Source organism: Lathyrus oleraceus, chromosome 4, assembly GCF_024323335.1.
Source record: "Lathyrus oleraceus cultivar Zhongwan6 chromosome 4, CAAS_Psat_ZW6_1.0, whole genome shotgun sequence".
In the NCBI taxonomy this organism is placed as follows: domain Eukaryota; kingdom Viridiplantae; phylum Streptophyta; class Magnoliopsida; order Fabales; family Fabaceae; genus Lathyrus; species Lathyrus oleraceus.
The window spans coordinates 96,106,244-96,134,110 of NC_066582.1; the positions used below are offsets into that span (position 1 = coordinate 96,106,244).

At 38.3% G+C, this 27,867-nt stretch overlaps 1 protein-coding gene across 2 annotated transcripts; it reads right to left on the bottom strand.

Moving 5' to 3' along the window:
• Window positions 1-15,635: 15,635 nt before the first annotated feature.
• Window positions 15,636-25,678, bottom strand: LOC127073627 (ABC transporter G family member 32). 2 transcript variants are annotated; one of them, XM_051014800.1, is made up of 24 exons: window positions 25,070-25,678; window positions 24,248-24,368; window positions 24,027-24,115; window positions 22,962-23,046; window positions 22,186-22,345; window positions 22,027-22,103; window positions 21,843-21,896; window positions 21,454-21,544; window positions 21,059-21,360; window positions 20,694-20,975; window positions 20,156-20,472; window positions 19,909-20,069; window positions 19,723-19,826; window positions 19,376-19,535; window positions 19,122-19,241; window positions 18,935-19,026; window positions 18,525-18,857; window positions 18,128-18,418; window positions 17,931-18,014; window positions 17,702-17,835; window positions 17,393-17,620; window positions 16,750-16,921; window positions 16,411-16,665; window positions 15,636-16,130 (listed from the first exon to the last, which is right to left on the bottom strand). In XM_051014800.1, exons 1-24 carry the CDS (start codon window positions 25,342-25,344, stop codon window positions 15,861-15,863), a joined length of 4,257 nt encoding a protein of 1,418 aa, XP_050870757.1. In that variant the 5' UTR covers window positions 25,345-25,678; the 3' UTR covers window positions 15,636-15,860. The 2 variants fall into 2 exon arrangements, with proteins under 2 accessions (XP_050870757.1, XP_050870758.1); XM_051014801.1 differs by lacking the exon at window positions 25,070-25,678 and adding an exon at window positions 24,497-24,635.
• Window positions 25,679-27,867: the final 2,189 nt, after the last annotated feature.

The window sequence follows — 27,867 nt, forward strand, 5'->3', positions numbered from 1 at the left end:
AGGATTGTTGGATGGGATTCCTTGTTCTACACTGATGAACTGAATCTTTGCTTGAACCATGTTTGTATGAATCTTATTTCTTATGCCTATGGATGAGATTATTGATGTCTCACTTTTGCTTTCCGTCTAGTGTATGTTGCTTCTTTGTTGTTTATGTTCCGCTTACGAGTACAGGTTGCCATTTTTCAAAGGTGGACGAGACTCTTGAATACTTGAGAAATGATAAAACATAGCATACGCATCATACACATCATACACATATCATTCTTGCATCATTACAGGTGTTCTGGAAGAGGATTTCTCATTCTGGTTCCCGTTTCAGGCAGGATTGTTGAGCATCGTCCGCACCGTTACGCAACAAGGCAGAATCAACAGAAGATCATGGATCAAGTTCAAGCAGAACTAGCAGAGATGAGGACCAACATGGCCCAATTCATGAATATGATGCAAGGGGTAGTGCAAGGGCAAGAGGAACTCCGAGCCTTGGCCCAGAGACAAGAAACTGTGATTCCCCCTGTCGGTCAGAATCCTCCAGAAGGAGCCCCTGTCGATGACGCTGCTGTTACCAACCCTGTCAACAACCATGCTACTGGTGACGAACTGCGTGGTATTAGAATCAATGGACAACCCATCATTACAGAGGCTGCTAATGCTCGAGCGGCACGTGCCCCAGTTCACCATCCTTCTCATTTGGTTGACAAGCAAGAAGATATGTTCACTATTCCTAGTGATGATGATGAATTTGGAAAGGAGGAAGAGAGAGATAGAAAGGTTGACGCCCTTGCTGAAAAGATTCGCGCCATGGAGTGCCAGAATTCTTTGGGTTTTGATGTTTCTAATATGGGTTTAGTTGATGGGTTGAGGATCCCGTACAAGTTCAAAGCGCCATCTTTCGACAAGTACAATGACACTTCTTGTCCCCGAACTCATGTGCAAGCTTACTACCGGAAGATATCCGCTTATACTGATGATGAAAAAATGTGGATGTACTTTTTCCAAGACAGCTTGTCTGGAGCATCTTTGGATTGGTACATGGACTTGAGAAAAGAATCTGTCAGAAGCTGGAGAGAGTTAGGTGAAGCTTTTCTAAGGCAGTACAAGCATAACAAGGACATGGCTCCGAGCAGAACCCAGTTGCAGAGTTTGTTTCAAAAGACTGGTGAGAGTTTCAAGGAATACGCCCAGAGGTGGCGCGAGCTAGCTGCGAGAGTACAACCTCCGATGTTGGAGAGAGAATTGACTGATATGTTCATTGGAACCCTGCAAGGTGTATTCATGGATCGTATGGGAAGTTGCCCATTTGGTAGTTTTTCGGATGATGTGATTTGCGGAGAAAGAACTGAAAGTCTTATCAAAGCGGGAAAAATCCAAGACCCTGGTTCTTCAAGTTCTTCAAGCGCTAAGAAACCATTTTCAGGGGCACCCAGAAGGAGAGAGGGTGAGACAAATGCTATATATAATCAGAGAAATGGAAACAGAAGACAACAATACCGTCAAGTTATTGCTGTGACTATTCCAGCAACCCAACCTCAACAACCACAAAGAGGACAACCACAACAACAACAACGCCAATTCCAACCAAGACAAAGAATGCCAGATCGTCATTTTGATCCGTTGCCAATGACTTATGCTGAATTACTCCCTGAACTGCTCAGGTTAAAGTTTGTTGAACTTTGCACTATGGCTCCATTAACAAGGATTCCCGCTGGTTATGATGCTAATGTCTGTTGTGATTTTCATTCTGGTGCGCCAGGGCACCGCATCGAGAATTGTCGGGCTTTTCACCATAAAGTCCAATACTTGATCGATGCCAAGACGATTAACTTTGCTCCTACTTCGAATGTGGTGAATAATCCTATGCCTCAGCATGGAGGGCCCAGAGTAAATAGTGTGGAGGATGGGGAAAGTTTGAACTTGGTAGTCAATGTTAATGATGTTCAGACTTTGTTGTTTGTAGTGAAGGAACGTCTGCTTAGAGAGGGAGTATTCCCGGGATGTGACAAGAATTGTTCAGATTGTGGTAATCATGAAAACGGCTGTGTGAAATTGAAAGAAGGTATCCAGGAATTGATGAATGAAGGTTGTTTACAGTTTGATCGAGTAGTGAAAGACAGTAAAGAGGTATCGACTGTTACCATTTACTTTACACCGTCGGAAGGTCCTGTACGTGCTCTAAGAACTATTAGTGCGCCTGTGACTATTGGTACTCCTGTGGCCGTAGTTGCGCCCATAACCATATCTGCTTCGGTGATTGTTGGTGTTCCCATGATCGTTAATGCTCCAGTAACTATCAGTACCCCTACCACCATTGCTGCTTCTAGCGGAAGACTTTTTGAGAATAGTAGAGCAATTCTGTGGCAATATGACAATGCTTCTTGCAGAAATAGAAGACCTGAGAATCAGACCAGATCAGTAAATCAGACTCCAGTAACAGTTGGTTCGGTTGTGGGTAATGCGGGAGGACCCGGAGGATTTACGAGGAGTGGTCGTTTGTTTGCACCACAGGTTCCGAAGGATAACAATGCTGAGGCTCTTGCTAGAACAAAAGGAAAACAAGTTGTCGTTGAAGAAGAACCAATGCGAAAGGAAGTGCCCGAGGGTTCTTTTGAGAAGGACGTGGAGGAATTTATGAGAATTATCAAGAAGAGTGATTACAAGATCGTGGATCAGTTGAACCAGACACCGTCAAAAATCTCTATTCTCTCTCTATTAATGTGTTCCGAGGCACACCATAACGCCCTGTTGAAAATGTTGAATATGGCTTATGTGCCCCAAGAGATTTCTGTTAACCAGCTCGAAGGTGTTATTGCAAATGTTTAACACGAGACGTGGTTTGGGATTCACGAATCTAGACTTGACACCTGAGGGTCGCAATCACAATAGAGCTCTACATATCACGATGGAATGCAAAGGCGCGGTTTTGTCGCGTGTTTTGGTTGATACCGGTTCTTCTTTGAATGTGTTGCCCAAAAAGGCTCTGAGTAAGCTTGATGACGAAGGGGTTGTTCTCACACCAAGTGATCTTGTTGTCCGTGCTTTTGATGGATCCAAGCGATCAGTTTGTGGTGAAGTCACGTTGCCTGTGAAAATCGGCCCGGAAGTGTTTAATATTGTCTTCTATGTGATGGATATTCAACCAGCATATAGTTGTCTGTTGGGGCATCCCTGGATACATGGAGTCGGAGCAGTTTCTTCGACTCTCCACCAAAGGCTAAAATATGTGTGGGATGGTCAAGTTGTGACCGTGTGTGACGAAGAGGACATCTTTGTGAGTCATTTGTCCTCCTTCAAATATGTGGAGATGGATGGCGAAATTCATGAAACGCTATGTCAAGCTTTTAAGACTGTCAGTATTGAGAAGGTGGCTTTTGTTGAACAGAAGAAACCAGGTACCTCGATTGCGTCCTATAAACAAGCTCTAGAGGTCATTCATTCAGGTAACGCGGAAGGCCGGGGCAAGGTGATTGATGTGCCCGTAAAAGAAGACTTGTTTGGCATTGGTTATCAGCCTTTTCAATTATCAGAGCAGGGTGTCCAGAACCAGAAAGGGCCGTGTACTTTCACTAGTGATGGATTGATGAATCACGGGGATGTCTTTGCAACAGACAATGAAGACGGTGACAGTGATTGTGATATGGATAATTGGGTGCGCCCGTGTGCTCCAGGGGAGAAGATCAACAACTGGACTGCTGAAGAAATAGTCTAAGTTACTCTTCAGACAGAGTAATTTTCTTTTGTTTTTCATTTTGCATGAAAGCCCTACGCTCTGCCCAAGGCGTAGTGGTTCATTGTAGGGCCACATCATGTTTTAAATTTTCAATGACTATCATCAATAAAGGACGTTTTGCAATCAAATTTGTGCTCACTATCTTTCTGTTTTTACTTTTATTTTCAAAACAATAAAAATGGCAATGTTTTTTTTTTGTGACTTTCTTGAACTCTTTTCTAAAATAAAGCATGAAACATCGTTCGTGCAGAATTGATCTTGCGGATTCCATTAAAAACAGTTATGTTATGGCTCAGTATGACTTTGATAATCCCATTTACCAAGCCGAAGAGGAGAATGAAGAAGATTGTGAACTCCCCGAAGAATTGGCCAGACTATTGAAACAGAAGGAAAGGGTCATTCAACCTCATCAGGAAGAGTTGGAAGTCATTAACCTTGGTATTGAGGACGCAAAGAAAGAGATCAAGATAGGGGCTGCTTTAGAGGAAAAGGTCAAGAGAGGGCTGATTGAAATCCTGCGAGAATACGTCGATGTCTTTGCATGGTCGTATCAAGATATGTCTAGTTTGGATACAGATATTGTGGTGCACATGCTACCTCTCAGAGAAGATTGTACTTCGGTAAAGCAGAAGCTTCGCAGAACTAGTCCTGATATGGCTGTCAAGATCAAAGAGGAGGTTCAGAAACAGTTGGATGCAGGTTTTCTAGCAGTTACCAATTATCCCCCTTGGGTGGCCAACATCGTACTCGTGCCGAAGAAGGATGGTAAAGTCAGGATGTGTGTCGATTACCGAGATTTAAACAGAGCCAGTCTGAAAGATGACTTCCCATTACCTCACATTGATGTATTGGTCGATAACACTGCTCAGTCCTCAGTTTTCTCTTTCATGGATGGATTTTCTGGCTATAATCAGATCAAGATGGCGCCAGAAGACATGGAGAAGATGAAATTCATTACACCTTGGGGCATGTTCTGTTATAAGGTAATGCCATTTGGGTTGAAGAACGCCAGTGCTACCTACCAAAGAGCTATGACGACTCTCTTTCATGACATGATGCACAAAGAAATTGAAGTGTACGTGGATGATATGATTGCAAAGTCTCAGACAGAAGAGGAGCACTTGGTAAACTTGAAAAAGTTGTTTGAAAGATTGAAAAAGTTCAAACTGAGGCTGAATCCAAACAAGTGTACGTTTGGAGTGAGATCTGGAAAGCTGTTAGGTTTCATTGTCAGTGAGAAAGGGATTGAGGTTGATCCAGCGAAAGTAAAAGTTATTCAAGAAATGCCTGAACCAAGAACGGAAAAGCAGGTTCGTGGGTTTTTAGGGAGGCTGAACTACATTGCACGGTTCATATACCACCTAACAGCTACGTGCGAACCGATATTTAAATTGCTAAGAAAAGATCAAGCAATCAGGTGGAACAATGATTGTCAAAAGGCTTTTGATAAGATAAAAGAATATTTGCAGAAACCTCCAATTCTTATACCTCCAGTTCCTGGGAGGCCTCTGATAATGTACCTTTCAGTAACAGAGAATTCGATGGGGTGTGTATTGGGACAGCATGATGAGTCTGGTCGAAAAGAGCATGCAATATACTACCTTAGCAAAAAGTTTACCGACTGTGAAACAAGATATTCGTTGCTCGAGAAAACTTGTTGCACTTTGGCATGGGCTGCTCGCCGACTAAGACAGTATATGTTGAACCATACTACCTTGTTGATTTCTAAGATGGACCCAGTAAAGTATATCTTTGAAAAGTCGGCTCTTACCGGACGAGTGGCTCGTTGGCAGATGATTTTGACAGAGTATGATATCCAGTACATGTTGCAAAAGGCCATCAAGGGTAGTATTCTGTCTGATTACCTCGCCGAGCAACCAATTGATGACTATCAGTCGATGATGTTTGAATTCCCCGATGAAGATATCATGTACTTAAAGATGAAAGATTGTGAGGAGCCTCTTGTCGAGGAAGGACCGGATCCCGATGACAAGTGGACACTGATGTTTGATGGGGCGGTAAATATGAATGGAAATGGTGTTGGGGCGGTACTCATTAATCCTAAAGGTGCACACATACCTTTTTCCGCCAGATTGACTTTTGAAGTAACCAACAACGAAGCTGAGTACGAGGCATGTATCATGGGGATTGAGGAAGCCATCGACCTAAGGATCAAAACTATGGACATTTATGGAGATTCTGCTCTAGTGATTAACCAAGTCAATGGAGACTGGAATACTCATCAGCCGCATTTGATTCCTTATAGATATTACACCAGAAGGATCCTGAATTTCTTCAAGACAGTAAAGTTGTATCATGTACCCTAAGATGAAAATCAAATGGCTGATGCCTTAGCCATATTGTCTTCCATGATTAAAGTCCATTGGCAGAATCATGTGCCACACGTTGCTGTGAATCGACTCGAGAGGCCTGCGTATGTGTTTGCAGCCGAGTCTGTTATTGATGGGAAGTCGTGGTTTTATGATATTAAGAATTTCCTCAAAAGCCAAGAGTATCCTGAAGGAGCGTCAAAGAATGACAAGAAGACACTGAGAAGGCTAGCTGGAAGCTTTAACTTGAACAAGGATGATGTGTTGTACAAGAGGAACTTTGACATGGTTCTGCTCAGATGCGTGGTTAGACACGAAGCAGACATGTTAATGCATGAAGTACACGGGGGATCTTTTGGTACCCATGATGGTGGTCATGCAATGGCCAAAAAGTTGTTAAGAGCCGGTTATTACTGGATAACCATGGAATCTGATTGTTTCAAATACGCTCGGAAGTGCCACAAATGTCAGATCTATGCAGATAAAGTGCATGTACCACCAAATCCCTCTGAATATTATGAACTCTCCTTGGCCATTCGCGATGTGGGGCATCGATATGATTGGAAAGATCGAACCTACTGCTTCTAATGGACATCGCTTCATCCTAGTCGTGATTGATTACTTTACCAAGTGGGTGGAAGCAGCTTCCTATGCCAATGTTACCAGACAAGTGGTTGCTCGATTCATTAAGAAAGAAATTATCTGTCGTTATGGGGTTCTTGAGAGAATCATCACTGATAATGGTTCGAATCTCAATAACAAGATGATGAAAGAGCTTTGCAAAGACTTTAAGATCGAACACCACAATTCTTCTCCTTACAGACCAAAGATGAATGGTGGTGTAGAGGCGGCAAACAAGAACATTAAGAAGATTGTGCAAAAGATGGTTGTGACGTACAAGGATTGACATGAGATGTTGCCTTTCGCTTTGCATGGGTATCGTACCTTAGTGCGTACGTCAACCGGGGCAACTCCGTTTTCACTTGTGTATGGCATGGAGGCAGTCTTGCCAGTAGAAGTTGAAATCCCTTCTTTGAGGGTGATGATGGATGTAAAACTTGACGAGGCTGAGTGGGTTCAAGCCAGGTTTGATGAGTTAAATTTAATTGAGGAAAAGCGATTAGCAGCTGTGTGCCATGGACAACTATATCAGAGAAGGATGAAGAAAGCCTTTGATTAGAAAGTGCGTCCTCGAAGCTATCAGATAGGTGACTTAGTTTTGAAGAGGATCCTTCCTCCCGGTACAGATAACAGGGGCAAGTGGACTCCGAATTATGAAGGTCCATATGTTGTTAAAAAGGTCTTTTCTGGTGGAGCCTTGATACTTACACCTATGGATGGTGAAGATTTTCCGTCTCCTGTGAATTCAGATGTAGTCAAAAAATACTTCGCATAAACTGACCCGCTGGACAAAAAAAAAGTCCAGGCAAAAAAGGGCATCCCGGCGAACCAAGAGAAAAAGAAAAGAAAAAGGTTCGGGAAAAAGTTAGGGATAAAGAATAAAAATAATATGTACACCCGGTAAGTCGAAAACCTGAAAAGGCGGCTTAGGCAAAAATGGGATCCTGGTGGATTGAAAACCTGGAAAGGCAGTTCAGGCAAAAGAGGGATTAAAGCGAAGACTACAGTCTGAGTTATCTGTACTTCATCGTGTTTCAGTGTCTACCATCTAGAAGGATATGATCGGTCCAATCACTCTTCTCAGAAAGCGAAGAATTTGGGGGAAAGTGAAGATCTATGAGTCATAACAGAATTGGAAAATAGTGGAATGCCGTGTTCACATTGCCAATAGGATAGTTTATTTTCTCTTTTGGCGCAATTACCTCTTCCTAGGAATTACTTCCTGATGTATTTGCCTCTATAGGCCATTTTCAATCAATAAAAGTCGTTATTCAGTCAAATTGCTCTCTTGTTTTTATTTTTACTGTTTTGTTTGCAAAAAACTTCCGAATTTTTGATAAACATTGCATCTAAAAACATGAAGGCTAGACAATGACGTGCGGAAAGATAAAACATCTGAAAATCATTTCGAATGTTGAGTACACTTGAGTATATTTTGTCCATACGATCCCCTGGGGCATGTATGTCTTGCCGTTTTGCAGGTTACTATCTTTGGTTGATGGCTAAGGCAGATGAACCAAAGTTTGTTCGAAGGAAGACCCTGTTGTTTCAACACTGTCCAGTCACGTAAAAAGTTGGATCGTCTAAGTCGAGTTCAGAATTTGTTTCCCCAGCATGGTCGAGAGGTTGGTGTTTTCCCAACAAGTGACCCCCCAGTTGAGTTGGTTTCTCTACCGTTCCGAGAATGTCAGTTCAGTAAGTATCCTCAGCAGAATTGTTGTATGTCCCTACAAAGTTGGAAGATCTAATCAGAAATTGTGTGCTCAGTAAAGTGATCATTTGCTTTCCCAGCAGGAGTTTTCCTCCCTTTGCATCTTGCATATAGTAATCATCATTTGCATTCGCATTCTCAAATCACGTAGCATTTCCATTCAGTGTGGAGCATTACGCCATAGAAAACTCAAACATATGCATACATGTAATAAACCAGATTGGATCATATCTCCGGAAGAGACGGATCATTTTTCAACATCAGTGTGGCACATTTGCAGCAGTTGCTCTTGGCAACATTCAGAATCGATAATCCCAGTGAGATTTATTTTCTCACCAGTCCGTGAAAGGAAAGCTTGATTCTCTTCCGATTTAGTCACCAGTAAGTGTCTACCTTATTTTTGACATATGTAGATGTCATCCTTGCGATACCGGTAAGTGTCGTGTTGATCCCCGTAAATGTCTGGCCTTGTTTCACTTATAAACATCTTTGTTCGATATCGGTAAACATCATCTTTCGATGTCGGTAAACGTTGAATTCCAATCGTTGGCCATTAGTAAATGGCATGTCTCTCACGGTGTCTACAAAAAATCGTTCTGTCAACACCCGTGTGTGTCCTTTCCTTTCTTTGGTGTCGGTAAACATCATTGTTCGATGTCGGTAAACATCGACCGCTTGTCAACCATCGGTAAATGGTTTTGTCGTTTAAGATTCCCCAGCAAATTCGCTATCCGTAAATATTGAGTGTTTCATTTTCGCCATCGGTAAATGGTTTCGTTTCATAAGCGTATTCTTTCTTTGGTGTCGGTAAACATCATTGTTCGGTGTCGGTAAACATCATTGTTCGATGTCGGTAAACATCGAGTTCCATACTAGTCATCGGTAAATGTCTGGTCTTGTTTCACTTATAAACATCCTTGTTCGATGTCGGTAAACATCGAGTTCCTTCCCAGTCATCGGTAAATGTCTGGTCTTGTTTCACTTGTAAACATCTTGTTCCTCCCCAGTGAAGCCGCCATCGATAAATGGCCTCGCTTTCCTTGATATCGGTAAATATCAAATCGGTTTTGAAGCCGCCATCGGTAAATGGCCTCGCTTTCCTTGATATCGGTAAATATCAATTTGATTTTGAAGCCGCCATCGGTAAATGGCCTCGCTTTCTTTGATATCGGTAAATATCAAATTTTATTTTGAAGCCGCCATCGGTAAATGGCCTCGCTTTCCTTGATATTGGTAAATATCAAATTTTATTTTGAAGTCGCCACCGGTAAATGGCCTCGCTTTCCTTGATATCAGTAAATATCAGTTTTGTTTTGAAGTCGCCATCGGTAAATGGCCTCGCTTTCCTCGCTTCGTCACCTACAAAGTGCAAATTCTCTGGTTCTTTTGGTATTCAATCCTTGTTTACCTTGAAAGTCTGATAGCCGCTGCTTTCATCCGTTCAGGTTCACAGTTGATTGAATAGGGGCAGCTGTAGCACCTAAAATTTGCCCTCCTCATTCATGCATTCATTTTAGGTCATTTAACATTTCATATTGCATTTTATCATGTCAATCAGAATTAGCTCCAAGAGTTTGTCGTCCAAGAAGCTTGGATATCATCCAAGTCACTTTGTGGGTTCTATCTGAAGGATCAGCCAACACAAGGGAGATTGCGCATCAACTAGAGGTTTTCTTTAAAGGATCAAGCTTAATGGGCTCAGTACGATTCAAAATTCAACTATGAAGCCAGAAGTCAACTGTTGGTCAACTGAAGAGGAAATGGCCAGGGAATGACTTGAGTTACTTCCAACATGTTCAAATAGGGTCTATTCATCATTCAAAACGTTAATCTTGAAGGAGCAAAAGTTTGTTCATGAGCTGTCATGCTCGCTAGGCGAGTAGAATGGGTCGCCTAGCGAGTCCCAAGAAAAGCCACCAGAATCACCTACGCTCAGAGGAATTTCCTGAATTGTCATGCTCGCTAGGCGAAACCCACGCGTTTTGAAAAAAAAAACAAAAAAAATAATAAAAAAAACAAAAAAAAAACAAAAAAAAACAAAAAAAAAATATCAAAAAATAATAAAAATAAAAATAAATAAATAAATAAAAATAATAATAATAATAATAACAGAAAAATCTTGGACTTGGACCTCTCTCATTTGAGCCCACAATCAAGTTATAAATTCTGAAATTTCAGTAAAGAAAAAAGAAAGGAGGAGGAGAATTGGTGAAAGCTGAAAACACTCTGAGGTTTCCTTGGAACAAAACCCTAGAGAGAGATTCTAACTAATTCAGAGCAACCTCCAGAGACTGAAGGGAACTCATCTGCAAAGAACCAATTCCCTCTCACACAAACCCTAAGATTGCTTTGCAAACCCAACCGTGCCATTCAATTTCAATCGATCCTCCCCAATCAGGTATGCCCTATTTCCACTACTTTATACTTTCAACCTGAAATTTCTGAATGTATGAGGTATTATTGGTGAATTTGGAAGAGTGGGTATCGTTAGGTTTTGCATGTGGACACATGTTTTAGTATGTATGTCATGTCTTGATGTGTGGGTCCTTGCCCCCTGACTTTGAGTTTTGATACCCTTTTAATGCATTTGTTTGACAAGAGGTTTAGGCCTCCTGCCCTTGGTTGCTTTTTGTGAGCTTTTTGTGAACTTTAATGGCATGATTCATGTGGTTACATTTTGATTCTCTTATTCGGTGCAACTCTTGATTGCACCCCACCTTGTTATTCTAACCTGTTTGTCGAGTGTTTTTTGTGAGGACTCACATGAACCTTGAAGAGATAGCTTGCTTGGTATTCCCCTTTATTTGTGGGATACCATTTGGAGATTTATTCTGATTGCTTTGCTGACTTGTTTTCTTTGATGGTGCTAGCCTGAGAGATCTCTGTGTTTCTTATTTCTTTAGTTACTGTTACTTCGGACCTTTGTCCGTGTGGTAGATCTCTTGATCCCTTTTACATATTTTCCCGTATTTTACCGCTTTCTTAGCTGGAAGACCTCGATAGGAGGCAATGTTTTTGTCTGTTTACTTTTGTACCCAAAGACCTCCAAGAAGAGGCACCAATGCTAAAGACCTCCATGAAGAGGCAATTGACGGATAAAAGGGATTAGTAGTCGATCCCCCGTTATTCAGTGTGTCGTTCTTTATGCTCGCACTACGTGTCGATGCTTCAGAACAAAAGCCAAAGATCTTTTGTCCGGTCAGTCAGTGGAGAGAGTTCCACCTTTCTGAATCCCCACTTTTTGTCGTGAGCTCACTCTGTCCAGGGTTAAGAGCTATGAGGTCTTATCCTCATTACCCGCTTGATCTGCTCACCCTGACGTTCAATGTCAGTGGTTAAGAGCCCATTTGATTACCTTTCCATGGCTTGTTTGTCGAGGTTGATATGACCCCTCTTGACTAAAGCCCTACCCACGTATGTTTGAGCCCCCTTGTTGGCGTGTTTATTTTATGCATGTTTGTTTTGTATGGTGTGATCGTCTCCCCATAGGATTGCTAGGCTTCGTATAGTCTCTCGTTTGTATGTCAATTAAGGTAGCACGGTTCCTTCGTCTAGGACTTCCTTTTTGCATGAGCATTCCTAAAACAAACAAACTCATTGATTTTTCTTCTCCTAAGAACACGTTAACTCCTTCTACTACAGGTGAGTAAGTCTCCAAAGGTCGAGCATCCGGTAGATTGTGTAGTAACGTCATTCATCACAAAAAACAAACAAAAATAGGTTAGCCGAGCTACGGTGCTCTGATTCTCAATCCTTCTTGAGATACGTATGCAGCAGGGTAGGGCCTGTGCGAGCAATAACTCTTTATTTTCCCTACATTGATTTTCTCTCTTTTGCATCGCATATAGGACTTTTTATACACACACTTTAGAGATAAATAGCAATCGTGGATCCTGTGGAGTACCATAGACGTGAAGGGGTGCGATAACCTTCCCTTCACGTAACCGGCCCCCTTACTCAGTTTTCTTTGGTTCGAGACTTTGTTTTATCCGTTCCCTCGTGGTTATGCAGTACTACCTTTCCCTCCTCTTGGGATAAAAGTACATAGCTGGCGACTCTACTCTTTTTCCTCGCCACCTCTTTTCGCGTTTGTACTTGGATTCGAGAAATCCGGGGGGCGACACTAAGTCTTGGGACAAATGAATGAGTTTGAAACACCCCGCTTTCAACAACAATATCTTGAGCTATGATGATCCAAATGCTTCAATATTGGTACCTCCTTGATGCTTGGAGAAAGGAGAACAAAATTTATATTAAGGTAAACTTGATTTGGAGTACTTATCATAGAGAACAAAGGTCATGAAAGTAGTTGTTCATTAACACTAAACTTGCTAAAAATAGTAAGTTTCAAAATCCTAATTTCCAATTTGAGCAAATTTCCACAATTCTTGATTTTTGATGAATCTCTTGACTTTTCTTGATTAAATTTCAAATATATACCAAATTGGACTTGAGGAACACAATATTGACCCAAGGAGTCAACGGTTGACTTTTTACCTGCTCAATTGACTTCTCCCCAATTGAGTCAAACCAATAATTACCTGAGCAATTGGACCTCTTATGAATGGAATTAATGGCCAATCTCCTACACATACATACTTAGAGGCACGTAGAGTACCATAGAATCAAGTCTTGCTTAAAAAGTCAGAAATAAACTGACTTCACCATAAACCCTAATTTCAGTAAAAAATGACAAGATAAGAGTGCACATCTTTAAAACCTTGATTCTCCTAGGGAAGGTGGAAAAACTTTGGAACAATGATGTCTTATATGATAATAGGATGAAGATGATCCAAAATTGTTCCATGAGTATGCCACATACTGATATAATCAACACTTCTAGCTCAGGGATCAAGGGATAGGAGAGTGTGATCCAATTCCATTTTCTTGCAATTCTCATTCAACTGATGAAGTAATGGACCATTTGAGATGTCCTAGGGCATGAGAAAACCCTTGTAGCTCGAATGATCATGAGGTTGAGGATACCTCACCCTCCTTGTATTTATTATCACTACTCTCCCTTCTAAAGCTTGAAGAAAGTCACAAGAAAGATGCCTTGATCTCATAACCATAGAACCATTGATATATATGAATGTATGTGATGATAAATCATAAGCCAACTATGGTAAAAAAGAAGTAAATTTTGGGATACAACAAAGGTTCCCTTTTTTTCTCTACCTCTATGTCACCCAGTGAGATTTTCTAATTTAGATGTTCGAGATATCCCTTGTGTCATCCCCACATCCATTAAACCTCTATTGCAGGTCTACCAGCGACGAGAACCCCACCTATTAGAAGTTAGAGATGATATTGATCCACTAGCACCATCTCCTACTCTAAACGTTCCTCCAACTACGTCACTTGAACATGACCTTCCAATAGCATTACAAAAAGGTATTCGATCTCATAATCCAAATCCTAAATATGCTTATGTTTTAGAATATGACCACCTCTCTACTTCCTATGTTTCTTTTGTTTCTGCTTTGAATTTTGTGTTTATTCCTAAGTCTACAGGTGAAGTTATGGCTGATCCCATTTGGCGTCAGGCGATGGTGGAAGAAATGGCTGCATTGCATTCAAATAACACTTGGGACATTGTTACTTTACCTTCACACAAAACTACAGTGGGATGTCGACGAGTTTATACAGTGAAAGTTGGACCAGATGGTAAGATTGATCGTTTCAAAGCTTGTTTTGGTAGCCAAGGGATACACACAGATATTTGGCCTTGATTATGGTGACATTATTTCTCCAGTGGCCAAGATTAGTTCAATACGTCTCTTCCTTGCAATGGTTGCTATTAAAAGTTGGTTGCTTCATCAGTTGGACATTAAAAATACCTTTTTACACGGAGAATTGGAGGACATATATCAACCTCCAGGTTTTACTGTTCCTGGGAATTCAAGACTTGTTTGTCGGCTTCATCGCTCTCTTTATGGGCTGAAACAATCTTCGTGTATTTGATTTTAGTCGCTTTAGCTCTGCCTTGATACAGTTTGGCATGACTAGATTTGAAGCAAATCACTCTGTTTTCTTCCTTCATTCCTCCACCGGTCAATGCATCTTTCTTGTGGTCTATGTTAATGACATTGTTATCACATGAGACGATACATAGGGTATCCAGGGACTCAAAACTCATCTTTTTTCAAACACTTTTAGACAAAAGATCTGGGTCCACTCAGATACTTCTTAGGTATTGAAGTTGCTCAGTTCTCATCAGGCATTGCAATTAGCCAACGTAAGTATGCATTAGACATCCTAACTGAAACTGGTATGCTTGACTGTCGTTCGATTGATACTCCTATGAATTTCAACGTCAAGCTTCTTCCGGGTTAAGGGGGGCTATTGAAAGACCAGGAAGATATCGACGTCTAGTGGGTACACTCAATTTCTTACCGTCACCAAACCGGATATTACTTTTGCAGTGAGCATTGTGAGTCAATTCCTGAATGCTCCTTGTGATACTCATTGGAATGCAGTTATTCGGATTCTCAGATATATGAAGATAAGGGTGGTGCTAAAATCACTTGTTATTCAGATGCAGACTGGGCAGGATCATCGTCGGATAGGAGATCCCTTGTGGGTATTGTGTTCTTATTGGAGGAAATATGATCTCATGGAGAAGTAAGAAACAAAACACGATTGCACTATCTAGTACTAAAGCTGAATATCGTGTTATGGCAACAACCTCAAAGGAACAGGCATGGCTTAAGAATTTGCTCAAAGAACTTAGGTTGGGAGACCTTCATGCCACAAAACTTATATGTGACAATCAAGTGGCACTCCAAATTGTATCCAATCTTATTTTCCATGAACGAACTAAGCACATAGAAATAGTGACGGTCATTGTGTAAGAGACAAGTCTCTCAAAGATTCTCTAGTGAATTATCTATCTTACATAGGTGTGTTGAGAATCCATTATCAATTAATTAGTATTTATTGATATTCAGTTAGTCATAAATGTAATTATATTGTTTTCTATTATGTATAAGCGTATTTGCATATAAATACGATCACAACACAAGTAATATTTCCCATTTGGATGTGTCCGAAGCACTTTTTTTTAGGTCTCTCTTTCTCCAACGAAAAAAAAGTAGGCTAGAAAAATGTCCTCTTTACATTACCTCTCCATATCCCATAAAAGAGACAAAGGAAAAGATAATTAAATAAGTAAAGAACCACATGACATATAGCTGCAGAAAAACTTGCTTACAGTTTCGCCAAAAATCTTCACTAAGCCAAAGAGTAGGTAATCTGAATTTTATATATCTAACAGGAAAGCCTACTCACCAATAATACAACACTTCACTTTACAACAATTTTGCTCCTGAATTATGTAAAATAAAATAATTCCGATATTGTGTTGCTACTTGCTATAGCACACAAGATCTCTGCTATAATTATATGGCTATACACTTTTTTCACACTTATTTTACGAGGTATTGGAAAACTAATAGCAAAGTTCACCCCATCATCTCCTTTGGAAGTTGAAGGATTTAATTGCATAGGCAAACACAAATGCAAAAAGAATGCAGAAACCAGCTACCATTGTAGCAGCAACGCACAGAAAATCGTGTCTGTACCCAAACACTTCTCTGAGTACTAGTCTTATGGGTACAGAATTTCCATCAGATAGCTTCACCAACTTATCATCACCACCATATTGTGAAGTTAGGAGACCATACAAAGTCCAGGCTACAGGGTTTGCCCAGTAATACCATCTCCACCAAATAGGGATTCTCTGTAAAGTTTCAAGGAGAAAATGAAGTTATTGGATGACAGATAGTTCAGTATATGAATACAAATTGAAATATTTTCGCTCTACATATTACAAATAACATGACAATCAAAAGTGTTAAGAGTAGTACTCTTTAGTTTGTAAAATACTCGGTAAAATACTACAAAAACAACACTTGAATATTCTCTGGAAAGATATCTGAGACTGGCATCTTGATTGTAACAATGACTCTTTTGACAGTCTTAAACCTTAAATGGAAGCAATAAAGCATTAGCTTTCATACCTTATGAGGAATCATAAAACCACTGAAAAGGTTCCACAACATATAACATGGAGCAGCAATGATGGCAGCAACTTGATGATTTGGTGTGACGGCGGTAGTCATCATCCCATAGAAGGTAAAATATAACATAGTAAAATACATAAAGAATAAGTACCAAATGAACCTATCAAAGGTCCAGACAAAGGAACCCATGGAATAGAATATTGAAGAGTATATGATAGCCTGTGCGAACACGTAAGGAAACTCGATAACAACCTGCACAATGTAGCATAACGTGTAAGTCAACTTACGGAAAACTGCAGGTTCCAGGAACTAAGTAATCCTATCTGAAAAAAATACCTGAGCAAATGCAAAACTTAAAGCCGAGTACATCCCTGCAGCTCTTTCTCTATACGAAACAAATCTTTCCACGGAAACAACAGGTTGAACAGCTGTTCCATTTGTGATGCCAATGAAGAGGATTGCTGAATACATCGATCCCATGGCATTAAATAGATCTAGCTGTGTCTCCCTTTAGAAATACAAGCATGGGAGTTGCATAAGGTTGATGGTAAAAGAACAAATTATGTATTAGAACAGAAGTATAAATAAACTATATAAGCATATCATTCTAAACATTCCATGAACCTCGAGACATCTTGGACAGCATTCTGTCGGTCTTTTTGTCTACCATTTTGCCTACCATTTGGTAGTTTAGATAATTTTTTAATCCCATATTACTAAAACCTAAATTGGTAAATTAATGTCTGCTGTATTCTGACTAACCAACTGATTCTGTCAACTCATTAGTCATTACTAGTGTCTTGCAGGGCTTTCATTATGTTTACAAATATATAGGATCTATCATATCATAACTACTGACTTATGGCAGGAAAAACATTGCAGAGATTTACCAAATGATAAAGAATGGACAAGTTATGATGAATTTAAAATAAGTTGTTATTTGAAATTGAATATCAAAGAGAAAAATAGAGAAAAGGACCTTGTTGCACCAAATCTCCAGCATATTGTCCCAAGCATCAATGAGATGAAGACAGTGTAGAAGAAGCGAACAGCGGTGTATTGTGGGTTACGCCAGTAAGATAGATTTTGCTTCCAAAGACAAGTTAGGAACTGCTCAAAAGGTGACCGACAATACTTGGTTGGAAAATGCAATTCTTTTGAGTTACTGGTTGGTATGCTCAATCTTTCGACCAACTCTTGGTTATATCTGAAGAAAAAGATGGTATATTAACATTTAACTTGTATAAAAAGTTCAAGTACAAAAGTTGCAGCTAAAAACTACGCATACTGATATAAACTTGATTTACGGTAGATTTCTGCAAAGTCCACTCCCAGGCGGTTTTCTTCTACTGAAGAAGTAACCTCCAGCATCCATGTCGCAGGGTTATACCCAGATCTGATCTTTGGAACTCCTTCGATTGCCTACATAGATATAAGCATTATAAATACTTGAGGATTCACCATTAAACCATAAACCATATAGAACATTCAAAAGACCTATGCAAGCATCAGCTGACCTCAAAATAACTGACTAGTTCACTAGATTTAGGACCAAGTGGGCCAGCGTATATAAGCTCTCCTCCCCGCTTCATAAACAGAAGCTGTATAAGATATTGAGATTTCGTCATATTTGTGAGATGATATTAAGTGTTAAAGAGAAGTTCAAATAGAAAGATAACATATGATGCTCTCTCAGAAACCATAAGGAAAATACCTCATCAAAGGATTCAAATATGTCTATGCTAGGCTGATGGATGGTGCAAACAATCGTTCGCCCAGTATTTACTATATTCCTCACAGTTCTCATCACAATGGCTGCAGCCCTGGCATCCAATCCGGATGTGGGCTCATCCATGAAGACTATAGAGGGGTTGGCGACTAGTTCCACAGCTATAGTTAACCTTTTTCGCTGTTCTGTTGATAGACCATCAACTCCAGGTAGACCTACTAGTGCTCCTCTTAGTGGAGTGAGCTCCACAAGATCCATTATTTCCTCGACAAAGGCCTGACAATCAATCGCGAAAAGTTATTATTTCTATTAAAAATGTTTAAAAATATCTTGTAATTGTCTCTATGCAACGCAAAAAGACCATGCTATCACTGTGTCTCACCTTTTGTGTCTCCAAGTCAACATCTGAAGATAATCGAAGCCAAGCAGAAAAGAGTAAGGATTCCCAAACAGTCAAGCCAGGGGAATGCACATCAGACTGCTCACAATAACCAGAAATTCTTGCAAAAGAATCTTGTCTTTTAGGATAACCAGATATATATACACTCCCTTCTATGAAACCGCCAGTTTTTCTTCCAGCTAATACATCCATGAGAGTGGTTTTCCCAGCACCACTTACTCCAACCAATGCTGTCAACACACCAGGCTTAAAAGCTCCAGTAACATTAACAAGCAGCTGCAGTCTGTCTTCTGATATCCCTTGTTGTTTCAACTCCTGAAGCAATCATTGAACGAAAAAGCATTTAGTGCCGGATTAATTTTAAAAAAATAAAAAATGATTTGTTTACCTACCAAAGGGACTTCCACATAGTAATTGATATTTCTGAAAGCCATGGAAAGAGGTTGAAATGGGAGAACCATTCCCCTTTGCTTAAAATGCTTACCTGGGAATATAAGACAGTTGAATAAAATGTTAAGCCTTATCTATACACAGACATGTAAAAAATATATGTATAATCTGAAAATTATATCGACAAACCATTTGATGCCGAATGCTGCAAGTACTCTCTCAGCTCAACAACAACGCTTTCACCGTTTCTTCTCTTTTCTCTTTCTTGCAGCTCGCCTTTTGAGACTACAGCTTGCTGTCTTCCCAAAGCTGAAGCAAATATTGGGAAAGCAAGATATTATAAAAGCTGTCTTCCTAACAAAGTTATTTTGGTCTATGAAGATCAAGAAGGAACCACAACATCAGACAATTAGATTGATTATATACAGAATCACGAGTCTTACGATTAAGGTAAGCTAAGAAGATTGTAAATAGAAAGTTGAACAAAATTGTGTATCCAACCAATGCTCCAACACCAATCCAATACCAATAGCTTTCGGTATACAAACTCCTCGCTTTTAACACTGCCTTGCCCAATGGATAAGTGGTCAGGTTTCCAACTTTCTGTAAACAAGATTAAATAGAAAGATGAGCCATTAAAGATGCAGTAAGGAAATTGCTGAAGAGAACTCATGTTAAGTAGATATCATCTCATCACTTCACAACACTATCATCTGCATTTCAAAACTAGAAAAGTAGTACCAATGGTACTGAAAGAAACAAATGATCACAATCACAAGAAGGATTATACCTTATCCCAGGAATGTCCAAGGAACTCATTTACAGAAGCAGAATTCTGAGCATACATCAAAGGGGAAACCCAAAAGCCCCATATCCACCAACTTGGTATACGGTCTGCCTCAAAATAAGTTAGTCAGAAAATTTAGTTTGCCAAAACAAACTTCAAAACATATAGATATTGTAATTTCCAACTAACCTTTTGAAATTATATATCCACCAAGAGCCATTACAACCAACATAGCAAATGATCCAAAGGTATTGGCCACTATCATATTCCGACCCAAGGATCCTATCAAGCGAAACAAGCCTATAGACATCTGGTGCAGAAAGAAAAAAAGCAAGAATTGCTGAAGAAATCTGCAGATCCAGATAGACACAAAATAGTTACTCAAGAGAAACTCTTGGAATGCATGAAAACACTAAGTGAACATAAGGGTTATTACCTAGTAAATGCAGGATCATATCCACTTGAATAGTATGATACCACTACCCAGCATCCAGCCTCCATGAGAGAAGTTGGGATACTAAGGAACCAAGAAGGGAGTGTATATGCCCAGCTAGGATAGAAATGCAAGTCTCTGTGCTTGTAAAGAACTGGAAGCTTTGCAACTAACATTGACACTTCGGTAAAACCATTGAAAAGAATAGTAATCATAGAAAAATACAGTGCTCCAAGATATAAGCCTCCATCATCAATTGTATTATGGTGCATCGTTGTTCGGAAAAAAACACTCATTGTAATTAAAGCAACCAAAATCAGCTGAAAATAGTAAGTAAAGATCAATATCAGCTACATAAACCTTACATATCTATTTCCACCTTAGAGCCAGAAAAGGAAGTCAGATTAAAATAATCAAAAGAAAGAGACATGAGTAAATGCAAACGCATAACAAAGATTAGGAGATTCCAAGAATTTATGCTTTTTCTTGAAGTAATTAAATAGAACTACTTGTTCCATAGATTTTATATTGGTAGGATTACCTGAACAAATTTAAAAATGTAAATAAATGCATTTCGTTTTATGAGAAGCTTCTGCCACTGATAATTAATCTTGAGAAGTTCAAGCCTTTTTGCTCCATAGGAACAAGTTGCTAAGGCGGCTGGATGATTATAGCGCCTATTGAAAGGAATATTTAGTTCCTCGGACAAAAGCTTTCCCTCACGATACAACGAAAATGCTTGGGCAAATTTCCCGGCAGGTGTGTACCGGTAAGGGCGGTCGAGAACGGACCAGTACTGCTCTTGGTCCTTCTTAGACGTGACCTGTTGATAAGAATTTTAAGTCTGAACAGTTATTGAAGTTAAAATGTATTAGAAATATTCATTCCAATATCACTTCTACTCACTTCTTGTAAAAAGTCTGCTACATTTTTTCGCTCAGGACAACTGAATCCCATCAGTTTGAAAAATTCAATAGCAGCCTCACAGGGCCCCTGATAAACAATCTGACCCTCGGACAATAGAATAACATCATCAAATAATTCATAGGTCTCAGGAGCTGGTTGAAGAAGAGATATGATTGTGGTTGCATCAAGTGCGCGTGTTGAATGCTTGAGGTATCTGATAATCTGATATGTAGTTGAACTATCTAGACCCGTTGATATCTCATCCATGAATAGCACTCTTGCAGGTCCAACTAGTAATTCACCTGTAAATCAGACATCAACTGATTAGCATATTGCAAATGTTTTTAAGGCGTTTAGTACAAAAGACAAGATAATCGCTAATACATTTCACTAACCTGTTGTAAGCCGCTTCTTTTGTCCTCCCGATATTCCTTTGAGCATTTCATCCCCGACCAATGTGTCACCGCACATGTCCAAACCTAATATCTTTGTGAGAAATATTTTAGTATTTTTTACTAAACAACCAAATAAACATATAAATACACAGATAATTGTAGCTTATGAATTTTTTTTTAGATAACTGCCAAAGAATTTAAGAACAATATGGAATTAAGCTTTGATGATTTTTCTTTTCTTTATTGGTATGTCCACAATTTTATTATGTACCACGAATTCCGTTAGTAGGAAAAATATTCCAAAATCAAATTGAAGTCAACAAATATTTCAGGTCATAACCATATAACAACTTGCTGTGCATTCAAGAGTAACATTATTTAGGGAATACCTTCATGATGTACTCAACCACAAGATTTGTTTCTTGTCCACCGAGAGCTAATGACTGCAAAAAGAATCTTGAGTAGATTAATTTGTGACCATGAATGAAGTTTAAAATTGTTATTTTGAAAAGGAAAAAAAGGAGGAGGTATTATCCCCCATTAAAGGGAAGAAGAAGAAAAATGAGTATGTGCCTTCATGAATAAATCAAGATCTTCATCAGGTTTTATTCCAGCATTCTTCTCTCTTCTAGCAAGTTCCACCAACATATCTGGTAAGACTCCAAAATTTAGTTCTCGGAATCTAAAAGAGCAAATGTGAGTATAAGTAACATGATGACAAAAGAAGCACACCGTATTTAAATCCAGCTCCTTGACAGCAACCAGCAAGCTGGAGAGTTTCCCTCACGGTCATCTCTGCTACATGCCAATCTTGTTGGCTGACATAAGCTGATGTTCTCTGAGGAACAAACTCATTCAGACCATGTCCATTGTAGGTAATGTTCCCTGACATCTTCAAAAGGCATGAAAGAACATAAATTAGATGGGAGGAAAACAAAGTCTTAAATCGAAGATTGTAGAATAGTAAGCATAAGCTACTAGTTATGCTATTTAGTAATTATCATGTGAATCAAATGGAGAAAGAATCCATCAATAAACTAATTTTTTGTAAAAGAAGGAAGAGGGTGCAGACAGAAGCCTAGTCAATACCTTAAGCCATTCCATTAATTATTACCCATGCTTTTTTTTACTAAACAATGTTATTTCGTATCCAGTCAAGCTATTCGAGATAAATCCAAGCAGAGTGTGGCAAAAGCCCAAAAATAGTGTCTCCGGTAAATAAGGCTTTTCGTACAAGATATACAAAATAACGTTATTGATTGAATACAAATGAGTGATGTGTAGTTAATTTCAACATGAATTTTACGTGAAACTACTCATCTATTGCTTTACATTCTGTCTTGATATTGTCAACTTTTTAACAATCATTTTGAGCCGACAGTATTGCTGCAAGATTAAACAGCCTTACTGGCAAGAGTTTTTATGCTGTTGGCATAGTAGTTGGCCATCCAGACATATATAGGAACGCCATAAGAATTTGTTCAACGCAATTGAAAAACTTAGTATACCTGCAAACCAGGTCCTAATCTGCCAGCAAGAGCTAAAAGCAACGTTGTTTTTCCAGAGCTTGGCGGACCCAATAACAATGTTAGCCTGCAACAATAACAAAACAACAGTCTATCAAACTCAGTACAACATACAGAAACAAGAATTACCATGCATCTAAGGTTTATAATTATTGGGAAAAGAATCTTTTTTTAAAATATTTATTATTTATCAATGTGATTTTCCTTTGAATCCGCATATAAAGTGAAAATAGGTATCTTTATTTCAGTGAGAAGTATATGATGTACGGTACGGTATTCAAACACAAAAAAAAACATGAATTGGAAAGAGTAAGAAAATAGTGTTTCAATTATATAAATAAATATTTCATTTTTTTAAAGTTGTTTATTTATAAATATCAACATCTTATTTACATTAATACATAAATATAAATAAATGTTGTTTACACTTATTTAACTCAACTAATACATAATAGTTGAGCTACCCCACCCACCCATAAATATTTCATTTATAACATATACTTTATTGAAAAATAAACATTTAAAACAATTGAGTTTTATGTCTATAAGAAAATTGATTTTTTTTAAAAAGTTGAAATTTTTCATTTAATTAATACATTTTTAATTTATGACTTGTAAATATTTATTCATTTAAAAGTTAAATTTTCCTAAGAAAAAAGAAAAGAGCTTAAAATTTCCTTTAAAAAATGTTTAAATTTGATGTAATAATATCATGATATAAGTGAACCAACTGCTTAGGTCTTTTGATTAAATTCAATTTCAAATATTAATTTATGATTGATTCACATATTAAAAGTATTTACATCGACATTGCATACAAAAATAAAACTTATTAATTAAATTTAAAAAATTCCTTTTGAATGATTAACGAAAAATATTGTAGTATTATAAAACAACTATATTACTACCAAACAAAGAATCAAAGTTCCCAACACGGCTAAGGATGAAAGTGATGAAATGTCAAAATGTAGTTACGCTAGTTGAACGCATTATTGTGACTTAAACCCTGTAAGCACCAAATATAGTAAAATAGCTCTCAACACTTACCTTGAAGGTCTGATAATCCCACTGATATCAGAGAGAATTGTCAATTTGCTTCTCTTTCTTCTGTATAACCGCAACTGTCTTAAAAGAGTCTAATCACAAAATGAAAATCAAATTAGCAAGCTATTCTAAACTGAAACAAAAAGACAATTTATTTAACTCAAGGTCTAAAAATAGGAACCAGAATGAACTGGAAAATAAAAAAAGAGAAAGGTTAAAAGCACCTCAGTCATATTACAGATGAAATTTGGAATTGTAGGCAGAGCTCTGCTTCCGACATGTACAAAAGTCTCAATGGTTAAGTTTTGAAATCGAACTTCAATCTTCGGAAACTCCAAATGAACTCTGTAGAAATCATACATCGAGTAAAACAAATTTAGTGAAATTAACTAACTACCATAATTTTGTCTTCTACTTTATCTACCTGTATATTAATATTACAGCCAAAGCAAGAGTAAGAATTTCAGACGAACCCGCTATGAGCTATCTATCAGAATTGAAGAAAAAATCAACCAAGTGCATGTTTGGATACGCAAAGTTTAACGTGGACATCTAGTAAACATAAGTGCCTTTTAACTATAGCACGAAAATTTGATAGTAATGAATTGATTTTAGTTCAAAAGCAGCCTTCTTAATTTTATGAGTTAATAAAGTCTAGATGTCAAATCAATTATAATTGAGAACTTATAAAGATGTGAAACCAATTTAAAACTTGAAAATCATTTTTGTCTCATCTATGAGTAAGTCCAAATATGTATTTAGTGATTTTTGTTTACTATGAATAGAAGATAAATTATACTACTACACTAGATTCGAAATATTCAAACATTAAATCTTCACTTCAAACTCAATTTCAAGCAAATCAACTTTACAAAATCAAACAAACAAAAAGTGAAGAACAATTACCGCCATTTTTCCAATTTGATGAACTTAGAAACCTAATTAGAGCGATTGCTTACGAATTAAAAGTTCTAGTACTCTGCATTTTGCTAATAAGAGCGAAGGAGAGAAAAAAACAGTGATGATAAAGAAAGAGGTAGAATTACGAATCAAATCGGCTTCTCATACGGTGGAAGAATCTCTCAGGATCATTATCAACAAAATCAACAAGCCTTTCCAAAATAAGCTTCTGCTCCGGCGTCTGTAGTTCACTCACGTCGATCTCTTTCTTATCACCGACGAGATTCTGAAAGATTCCTCTCCGCGCTCGCTTGTACGTCGGAAGCCTCTCCAACGCCGCCCAGCGTAAAGCCTCCTCATCTTCTCCTCCCTCTCTAAACGACTCCGATCTGGCGAAAGCGTTCTCCGCCGAATTCCACATTGCTCAGCAACGACCAAATTCCAACTAATTTTGATTTAAAAACGAGATAGAAAAAAGAAAGAAAGATAATAGAGAGATAATAGAGAAATTAAAAGCGTAATGAATGTGATGAATGAAGAAGTGGTTCTACTTGTTATGAGTGTAGAAAGATAGATAGGTAGTTGAGAGTAAGAAAAGAAGCATTAATGGAAGAGTGTACTCTCTTTCTTAATTCTCCACAGACTGAGTGGGTGATTTCCATAAAGCGCAATATAGTAGTTGTGCTGTTTGTTGTTAAAAAGGACTCCCTCATTTAATAGCCGCGGGAAACACAAACAGCATGATGGTGCGTGATGCTACACGCGCTTCTAATCTTCACTCGCTCTCGTTTATTATGTGTTTTTAGAGGGGTATCTTGGTCATTTGATAGAACATGTTCAATAATCCACATTATGTATTGTACCACATTACTACTGAAACGTAGCATTATTGTAGCGTGAATCGTGATGCAATGAAACCTGTGCTTTGCTGATTATTTACTACAAGTGAAGTAAATTGCTGATTTTGGAAACGGTTATTCAAGACACGGATGATGGATTTACTGTTTGATGTTATTAGTGATGGACATTCAATTAGAGCATGTGGTGGTTTGCACTTTGCTGTATCTGTTTTAGTGAAAAAGGCTACTTCTAGAAGTTTTTAGGCAAAATGAGGATTATTACGAGGAATTTCTTCATGATTATTAATTTTTTTTTAAATATAATACTTTTAGATTTTGGTGATGAATTTCTTTATACATTCTAAGTTAATACATTTTTTTAGTCAGATTCTGAGTCAATGAAAAAAAATATGGAGATGTATATTCGAGTAATTTATAGAGATGCATCTCCAAATGATGTTTATCTAAAAATGGGTCAGAATTCTTTCTCCTTCATCCGTTCTAAAAAAACATCTTTAAGATTCTCAAACTCTCTCAACTCATATTATCTCAAAATCATCCAACCAACTTCAAAACTTCTACCATTATCAAAGAGCTTATTCAATACCGAAGTAAACTCACAATTTATAAGTTTTTTATTTTTCTAAATATTTTTCAGTTTTCGTATAAATTTGTATAAATTGATTATTAGATTATAAAATAGATAGTTTATACATATTTAATAGTTTATATATAATGAAAAACGTGTTTGATTGGTAGTTTTATTGATCAATGTATTATTTTTGCTGTTTTGGGAGACTGTATTACTGTCATTGACATTGATGAAAGTTGCGGAAAATCTGAAGATACAACTCTGAAACTTTCCAACGTTTTGATTCCTAGAAACCGGAGATGCATCTTCGAGTTTTCACTCTGCATTTTTTTTGCCTGTACTCATTGTGTAACGCTTGTGTGGTTTACTTACAAGCATTATGGCTAATAGGGAAGGTCGATTGAGGCACAACAAGATTGCACAACATGCATTTATTTGGATAGAAAAGAGTCAACCAACGCAGGCTCCTGTTACGTCTAGTTTAGTGATGTGGAGGCGCCAACTTCTGGGGCTCATGTATCTCCACATTCTTCTTTTTGTAAGAGACACATGTCACCTACTCACGCATCTCTGCCTACATCTTCCTGTAGGCGACAGATTTCACATATTCAGACATCTGAGACAGCAGAGGTATCCGAGTCACCAGAGGTACCTCAAACACTAGAGGTACCTGAGGCACCCCAGATGTAACACTCTGCTTTCTGACTCGACAAATAAGTAAATAAAAGCATGTATATCACAACTATTCACCAAGCAGGATGTTACTCACAACAGTTAAACCATTTTGAACCACATAATTTAAATGAAAACATTTGATAAGCAGCGAAAATATAAAGCACTTGGCATAAAAGCCTCAACAGTAGTTTGAAAGGTGGTTCATCGCAAAATAAAATTAAACAAAAAAATACGCAACATAAACAAATAAAGGACAATTTGATTCCCTCGTGTTACGTATCAAATCCACTTCACCATAGATTCGAACGACAAGCAATTAAAGAGGCACAACATCGTTCTCAACCTCAATCTCCTACTCAGGTACCTGATTATATGTACTCCAAATGAGCATAGACGCAATAACACGGAAAAGGGATGAGAATACATTCAAATAATAAATGGTGCATAAACAACTAGGACAGATTCACACACTATAAAACCATTCACATATCAGAATGCACATTAAACATCATATATTCACATCTCACCACATCCCCGTCAATCACGCACAATCAGACAAGAGTGTTCATCATTACACAAGTATCTCATTTGCATATTCATCATGTAATGCAATACAACAATCAATTCAACTCAGACTCGTCACGATCCCTACTTTGAACCAAACTCAACTTTATGTGCATGCAGTATCGAGTCAACATATAGTTATTCATACGAACCGAGTTCCAATCAAATGCAAACCTCGAATCCCATAGCTTAAATCCCCCACTGTGAGCTTGGAACAAGTAACTTGTCCCCACTCTGAACTAGCGAATACGGGTGTACATGGGTGTTTTGGTTG

Bases quoted from the DNA above. Each gene is read 5' to 3' on its own strand.
- LOC127073627 (XM_051014800.1), bottom strand. From the start codon at position 25,344: ATGTGGAATTCGGCGGAGAACGCTTTCGCCAGATCGGAGTCGTTTAGA. The intron at 18,858-18,934 runs GTAGGTAAACAA...TGATTGCTTCAG, and splicing joins ACTATGTGGAAGTCCCTTTG to GAGTTGAAACAACAAGGGAT. The intron at 18,419-18,524 runs GTGAGACACAGT...ATTGATTGTCAG, and splicing joins TTGACTTGGAGACACAAAAG to GCCTTTGTCGAGGAAATAAT.